The sequence below is a fragment of the Capsicum annuum genome, chromosome 3 (assembly GCF_002878395.1).
Source record: "Capsicum annuum cultivar UCD-10X-F1 chromosome 3, UCD10Xv1.1, whole genome shotgun sequence".
Classification (NCBI taxonomy): domain Eukaryota; kingdom Viridiplantae; phylum Streptophyta; class Magnoliopsida; order Solanales; family Solanaceae; genus Capsicum; species Capsicum annuum.
In genome coordinates, this window is record NC_061113.1 from 219,293,588 (window position 1) to 219,302,409 (window position 8,822).

The window sequence follows — 8,822 nt, forward strand, 5'->3', positions numbered from 1 at the left end:
GCGATGTCCTCCTTTGCAGAATACACAACAAACAAATTTTATAACAAATCCTAGATGTAATGAGTTCTATACTTGAAAGGATTCTAAAATTAAAAGGAAAATTAAATATTATGGTATGTAAATCTATATCAATATCTATAATCTATAATCTATAATCTATAATCTATATCTATAATTTATATCTATAATATATTAATGAACTTTTTGTCCTTCATTAAAATACTATGCAATAGACAAAATTATCTTTTTCACTTTTATTAAAATTATTATTTAATTATATTTATTATATTTTAAAGTAAAGAACCACAAAATATATGGTAAATTTTACAAATTAAAGAGTACTAATAATTATTAAGAAAACTAATATTTATAGGGTTCTAAACTATACTATATATTAGAGGAGAAGAGAAAATTGAAAAAATAGTACTTTTTTTTTTCGGGCTAAAAGGAAATAAAAGAGATACACTTTTTTCCGGCTAAATAGGAAATACACGTTAACGACTAATTACCCATTAGAGAAGTTGTTAAAATTGAGAAAAGGAAAAAAGGGAAAAAAGAAAACAAAAAAATAAGTAAAAATAATAATTATTATTATTCTAATATTGATAAATAATAAATTAAAATCAACTAAATATTTTATTAAATTTATCTCTTATTTGACTTTGTAATTAAATTATTTTCCTAATAATTAAGGGTTTGAAATCAATTAAAATAATATATTAATTTTTCCTTATTCGAGTTATGTAAATTATGAATTTCAAACCAATTGATATTGTATATTAATTTTTTCTTATTTAGGATTCTCTTATATTTAGAGACAAAAATACAACATCACAAAATTTTGAAGTATGCTTCTAATTTCGAACATCTTTTTTTCTTTGGTGAATTCTGAATTTTTTTGCAATATATTTGTTTTCCTTCAAAGTTCAGTTTGATAACATGAAAATCTAAAAAAAAAAATTCCTTCGCCATCGATGTTTGTTCTTCTACTTTATTATTTTTCTTTCGCCATTGATATTGATTCTTGTTGTACTTTATTATAATTATTTTTGTTATTATTAATTTATTGTAAGTAGTTGTATTATATTATTACTCTCATATATAATGTAGCTTTATTAATTTAGAACCCGTTTTTGTGCATTAATATAATTTTGAGTTTTGATATCAATAATGAAATTTTATTCATTACATTTAATTTACTCCTTAATTGTATAATTATTAGTGTAATAACGAATTATCATTATATTAATTTGAGATTGTTGTAGGAACCTGCAAATTTCAAAATGTACCCTCTATGTCTATATAAACATATCCATGTTTATATATTTTCTTTTTCTTTTTTGTGTGTGAAATTACTCTTGATTTTTAGTCATTTAATTTATTATGAAATATTGTAGAGGTATTAAATCTCAAAGTATAATGTTAATCGATGAAAAGACTTCACAAAAAAGGGACATAAAACCTTACCCCCAAGGTAGACATAAATTCCTCATATTTATGCATTCAAATGATAATTCAATTTGTATCAGTATAATAATATTCATTCTCATTATTTAAACAAATATAAAATTTAGCGTAATGCTAATAGTTTTTTCTAAATAAGATGTTATTCTTTTCATTTTATATTAACTAGCGCAATATACACGTGCTTTTGCACGTATAATAGACTAGTCTAAATAATAGAGACAACTAATAATCCTAGAGATGATATATTATATTCCTTCCATAAGCTAAAACTACAATTTCTGATTAATATATAGTTTATCAATTGAAAAAAAAAAATTATTAATGAAAAAAGATAAAAATATAATTTTATCTATTACAAGATCTTTTAATAAAGAATAAAAAATTTAAATAATAATTATAAGATCTTTCACATTTTTAATATAATATGATATATGATTTGAATAGATTATATATGATATGATACTCTATATAGCAGCTAATAAGAATAGTATAATAAAATAATCATATCACAAGTTAATTAACAGAGACAGTATGATAAAATAATAATATGACAAGTAAAGCTTACGGAAAGAGTATTTGTAGACGCATTTAAAGAAACCTCTCGAAGGGTATGGTTAATTCGTCTACTTGTCTCACCTGACTTGTAAGGCGATGGAAGTTTCTTTCACCGTTGCGCATTCGAAAGAAGTCTCAACATTTTTCAAACTTCCAAGAATCTTAAACCTTACACATTTTTTTTTCTTTCAATATATATATATATATATATTGCACCATCAAACACCCACACTCATCACAATAGTCTAGTTAACAAAATAAATCAGCCAGTTAATAATATCATCTGTACCACATCACAGAATCAGAAGATATAATCAAGAATCAAGACTACTTAAGATGAGGCTCAGCAAATTGTCATTTTAGTAGGCTGCATTTTGCAGGTGGCATCAATAGGCGCATATGGATCATCACTTTTACCGTTAATCTTGGGCCAAATAATGGGGAATCCCAGTAATCTACTTGGCGAAAGTACATTTCTTGATCCATTTAGAATGTTAGAACAAATACCGTTTAGACTGAAAAGCGGGGAGGAGAGTCTTTCGGTTGCAAAAGCGGACTGGAAAGATACCGCAAAGGGACACGTGATAAAAGTAGACGTGCGAGGATTGAAGAAAGAGGATATGAAGATAGAGATTGAAGAGAATAGAGTGTTGCGAGTGAGCACAGAGAGGAAGAAAGAACAGCAAGACATAAATGATAATCACTGGTGTGGAGTTAATTCTACTTAAAGCATTTGTATAATGCAATGAATAAAGAAACATAAATAAAGAGAGTATGTTTTAGATGAGTTGAATATAAAATATACGTTATGTGGGAGATGAACATACTTTGCTCCTTTATGAGTTGGTGATTCAATAGTACTTTAATGCTTCTTAAATTTACATCTCCGTTTCTCCAATTTACTCCCCTTAATATGAGTTTCTACACCTATATAAAGAGCATATATGGAGAACAAAAAGAACACACCACAAGTGAAAGAAAATATCTTCCTCCTTTCCTCTTCCTCTTAAATTGTTTTGGGCAATTGGTTTAGGTACCCTCCAAACTTTCAGTCACGAGTGCACGTATTTGAAAGTAGCTGTGGAACCTTGGGTAGCGACCGGCTAGAAGGATTTGCACCGGAATCGGACCGAAATCGCTTTCAAGGCAGTGGCTTGTCATGACACAGTTTTTGTGACTATTCTCTTACTATTATTAATTCCAGTTTCATATCAATATTGTAGTAATTTTTCTAACAATTTGAAAGCAATTTTACTAACATACAATATTGATAAATGACTATTTCTTTGAACAAAATCTTTTCTGATTTGTCAAAACTTGAGTCATTGGACGGAAATAATTTTAAACGTTGGCCACAAAAATTTCTGATTTTCTTCGAACAATTAGAAGTTGATTATGTTTTATTTAATGAACCTCATATTGATGGTTCTAACATTACTACTGGATCTAACATTGTTGTGGTTGATGATATTGCAAAAAAAATTCAAAAAGGGTAACAAAACAGTTAGAGGACATTTGTTGAACTATATGACTAATCATTTGTTTGATTTATTTGTTACCTATAAGTCTGCTAAAGATATATGGGACAATTTAGAAAAAAAATGATGATGAAGAAAAGAAAAAAATATATATTATCGGACAATGAATTAAATTTCAAATAGTTGACAATAAATTAATCATGGAACAAGTCCACGAATATGAAAATTTAACTGTTAATGTTCTCAATGAGGGCATGAAGATGTGTGAGATTCTTCAAGTGAATGTTTGGCTTGAAAAATTTCCACCATCCTAGAGTGATTACAAAAATCAAATGAAACATAAGAAAAAAAAAATTAACTCTCCAAGAACTTATTAGTTACACGAGAGCAGAGGAGGCAAATCGTCTTAAAGATAAGATGGAAGCTCTTTCTCTTAATTCTTCTAAAGCTAACCTTGTGGAATCCTCTGGAACTATTGCAAAAGACAGGTATGAAGGCAAGCAAAAGAATGTCCAAAATAAGGAACAAGTGAAGAAGAAAAATAATTTCAACAAGCCAGAGAGTCAAATTAAAAAAATAAAGGGGCTTTGTTTTATCCGCGGAAAACTTGACCATAGAGTTGTCCAGTGTTATTTAAGAAAAGGACAAAAGCCAAAACAGGGAGGATAAGATGATGTCCAAGCTCATCTTACTGAGGGTGATAAAGTAATTGTTGCAGTAATCGTCAAGGCAAATCTGGTAGCTAATAAGACTGATTGAGTGTTGGACACAGGCGCTTCAAGATATTTTTGCACCAACAAAGAATTATTCCATGAATTTGAGAAATCCACCAATGGCGAGTGTGTCTACATGGGTAACTCAACTACTACTGGAGTTTTGGGTGAAGGAAAATTTTTACTTAAATTAACTTCTGGAAAAAAAATTATCCTTAAACAATGTTTTGTATGTTTTCTCGCTCCGTAAAAACTTAGTTTCTGGAGCACTTCTCAACAAAGTAGGCTTTAAACTTATTTTTTAAGCTGATAAAATAATTATCTCTCATGGAGGAAACTTTGTTGGGAAGGGATACCTTAGTGGGGGTTTATTTGTACTGAATATTGATCAAGAGATTGTCAATAATGCAAATATTTCTAATTTTGCTTATATTGCTGAGTCTATTAATATATGACATGGTAGACTAGGTCATGTTAATCTTGCTTCTATTAAAATACTTAGGAAAATGGGATTAATTCCTACAATAAATATTAATGATATTTCTAAATGTCCTCTGTGTGTAGAAGCAAAGCATGTCAAGAAACCTTTTAAATATGTTGCTAGTAGAAAGACCGAATTGTACATTCAGACTTAGCAGTTTTAAAAATCCTATTAGTAAAGGTGGAAAGAAGTATTACATTACTTTTGTTGATGTCTTTTCTAGGTATACTAAGGTATACATCCTTAAGTCTAAAGATAAGGCTGAAGCATGTTTTTAAAATTCAAAATAGAAGTAGAAAATTAATTAGCTAGGAAAATCAAGAGATTTAGATCTGATAGGGGCGGTGAATATAGTACTAAAACTCTAGAAGATTTTTTTGAGAAAAATGGTATTATCCATGAGTTTAGTGTTCCCTATACTCCCCTACAAAATGGTGTAGCCAAATGAAAGAATAGAACATTTAAGAAAATGATGAATTCTATACTTTTAAGCTCGAGTTTACCTGACTATATGGGGGGGGAGGAAGCCTTCTTATCTACATGTTATATTCTTAATAGAGTCCCTCATATAAAGTTAGACAGGACCTCATATGAATTGTGGAAAGGATTTTCTCCTAATTTAAAATTTTCGAATGTGGGGGGGTGTTTGGCTAAGATTGGTCTATCTGATATCAAATGAGTAAATGTAGGTTATAAGACCTTTGACACTGTCTTTATTGGTTATGCTCAAAATAGTGTTGCATATAGATTTATGTCATTAAATGATTATTCTATTTATGAATCTAGAGACGCAAAAAAATTTTAGCATGTTTTTTCTTTGAAAAATGATATGTCCGTTGATGTGCAAAATAATACTCCTATATCTATGTCTGTTAACTGTCAACTATTGCTTGCATTTGATGTTATTGCTAATTAGCATGAAAATGAACTTAGAAGGATTAAAAGACGTAGAACTGAGACTAATTTTGGTCCTAACCACTTTTTTAACTGAGGATTTTGATATCGATACTTTAAATGATGAATCAGTGTCATCTACTTAATAGAAGAAGACCCTAATACATATGATTAAGCAATGAGTTCAATAGATGTGATATTTTGAAAAGAGGCTATTAAAAGTGAATTAGATTGTATAGTCTCTAATCATACATGGGACTTGTATGATTTGCCTAAAGGTTGTAAACCCATAAGTAGTAAGTGTATATTTAAGAAGAAATTGAGGTCTGATGGTACAATTGATAAATATAAGGCTAGACTTGTGATTAGGGATTTTAACCAAAAGAAAGGTGTTGATTATTTTGATACTTATTCTCTTGTGACTAAAATAGCCATCATTAGGACTCTTATTGCTCTAGCCGCTATTCATAATTTAGTGGTACACCAAATCAATGTCAAAAATGCATTTTTAAATGGTGATTTAGAGAAAGAAATCTATATGACTCAACCAGAGGATTTTGTGGTCTCAGGACAAGAAGATAAAGTATGCAATTTGAGAAAGTCCTTATATAGACTTAAGCAGGCACATAAGCAGTGGTATGAAAAATTTAATTTCACATTAATGAATTATCGTTTTGTTATTAATTCATCTGATACCTGTGTTTATTCTAAAATGATAAGATCGGATTATGTGATTATATATTTATATGCGGATGACATGTTAATCTTTGGCCCTAATGTGAACGTTGTAAATGAGACTAAGAAATTTTTATTTTCTAAAGTTGAAATGAAAGACCTTGGAGAAGTTGATGTGATTTTAGGGACAAAAGTCAAAAGAACTGTTAATGGTTTCTCGTTGTATTAGTCTCATTATATTGAAAAGATGTTGAAAAGGTTTGATTGTTTTGATGTAGTTTCAGTGAGAACTCTACACTTGAAAAAGAATAGAGATTCTAGTGTTTCTCAAACTAAATATGCTAAAATAACTGTAATGTTTCTCATGAATTATACTCAACCTGATATAGCTTATGTTGTTAGTAGATTGAGTAGATATACTCATAATCCCAGTAGTGAACACTGGAATGTTCTTCATCGCTTGTTAAGGTATCTGTGAGGTACTATAGATTAGTGTTTGTATTTTAATAAATTTTCTGTTGGTTTAGAAGGTTTTTGTAATGCAAATTGGGTGACTGACAATGATGAAGTTAGCTCTACCAATGGCTATGTGTTTACTTTGGGTGCAGGTGTTATTTCATGGAAGTCTTCAAAGCAGACTTGTATAGCACGTTCTACCATGAAATTTGAATTCATTGCTCTCGAGTTGGCAGAGCAAAAAGATAGGTGGCTGAGAAACCTTTTGGCAGATGTGCCTTTTATGGGGAAGACAAGTGTCACCAGTCTCTTTACATTGTGACTCACAGAAAGCAATTGGAATTGCTAAAAATAGTGTATACAGTGGTAAAAAGAGATATATTCGCATCAGAAATAGTGCAGTTAAACAATTGTTGAAACATGGTGTTATTTACTTGGAATATGTAAGGTCCGAAAGAAATTTGGTGGATCCTATGACCAAGGGTTTGACAAGAAAAATAGTCCTTGAATCGTCGAGGGGATGGGGTTAAAGCACATGGATTGAGGTAATATGGTGGATACCCATTTGTGGTCAAACGAAGTCATATAGGCCTTCAATAAACACTACATATCCTATCCCTATGGCGTGAGGTAGTGTATTATAAGGTTGAGCTTATTTTTGCTCTTAATGATCCATAGCCTTGAGGTGGTCTATGAGATAAACTTGATGGATCACCTACGTGAGTGTAAAAGGTTGGTCACCTTTTTATGAAAGACTTGGGTTGTCTTTCTAGAGCACTCATGAGACCCAAGGTTTGTGTGCATGACCATAAAAACACTTTGTAGTATCGCGGAGATTGCTTAAAATCAAGACTATGGTATGTGTTGTGGGGGTCTCAACTTATATCCATCTAATTCAAGAGTACTTCACTTTTTCGATATTTGTTATTGCCTCATATCACTACGTGTCAATTCAAATAGAAAAATATTGACACTTAAGTACATGTTCCTTCCTTTTGCTCAGAATTTATTCTTATTCCTTATCTTTGCATTAGTGGGGGGTTGTGGAGTTAATTCTACCTTAAAACATTTGTATAATGCAATAAATAAATAAACATAAATAAAGAGAGTATGTTTTAGATGAGTTGAACATAAAATATACGTTATGTGGGAGATGAATATACTTTGTTCCTTTATGAGTTGGTGATTCAATAGTACTTTAATGCTTCTTAAATTTACATCATCTATGGAGAATAAAAAGAACACACCACAAAAGAGAGAAACCATCTTCCTCCTTTCTTCTTCCTCTTGAATTATTTTGGGCAATTGGTTTGGACAACCTCCAAACTTTCAGCCATGAGTGCACGTATTTGGAAGTAGTTGTGGAACCTTGAGGAGCGACCGTCTAGAAGGATTTGCATCGGAATCGGACCGAAATCGCTTTCAAGGTAGTGGCTTACCACGACACAGTTTTTGTGACTATTCTCTTACTATTATTAATTCCAGTTTTATATCAATATTTTAGTAATTTTTCTAACAACTTGCACTATGCTGAAAGGAGCTACGGCAAGTTCTGGAGACAGTTTCGTCTGCCAGAGAATGTTGATATTGATACCCTGAAAGCTCAGCTTGAGAATGGGGTGCTCACTATTTCTTTTGCTAAGTTGTCTCCTGACAGAATTAAGGTCCTAAAGTTGTCTCTATTGAGGGAAAAGACTCCTCTCTTTCCTCTTCTAAAGAAGAGCTCTAATTAATTACTGTTGGGTTTCTTTTTTTTGGTTTGTAATCCTCAGCTAAAGAAGAGCTCTAATTAATTACTGTTGGGTTTCTTTTTTTGGTTTATAATTTGGTGCTTTAGTTTGATGTCTTACATATACAAGGCATGTAACAGTGGGGTAATGTGGCTTATGTTTATGTTTGGTACTAGATGGCGAATGATCGTGCGTGCATGGGCCTAATATTTATATATATATATACTTGCAAGAAATTATTTTTAAGAAGTTGTGAAAACTTATGTACAAAATAGTTATAGCTTATAGAGTAATATATACACAATAATTACATCTCGATAGAAGTGGATTTCTTGATAAAAGGCAAAATATTAATATAGCCGAATATGCATAT

The 8,822-nt window shown here is 30.6% G+C and overlaps 1 protein-coding gene across 1 annotated transcript; it reads left to right on the plus strand.

Annotated features, from left to right (window-relative positions):
- Window positions 1–2,287: 2,287 nt before the first annotated feature.
- LOC107865071 (22.7 kDa class IV heat shock protein-like) lies at window positions 2,288–8,452 on the plus strand. Its single transcript, XM_047408657.1, has 2 exons — window positions 2,288–2,728; window positions 8,242–8,452. Exons 1-2 carry the CDS (start codon window positions 2,460–2,462, stop codon window positions 8,450–8,452), a joined length of 480 nt encoding a protein of 159 aa, XP_047264613.1. The 5' UTR covers window positions 2,288–2,459.
- The last annotated feature ends 370 nt before the right edge of the window (window positions 8,453–8,822 follow it).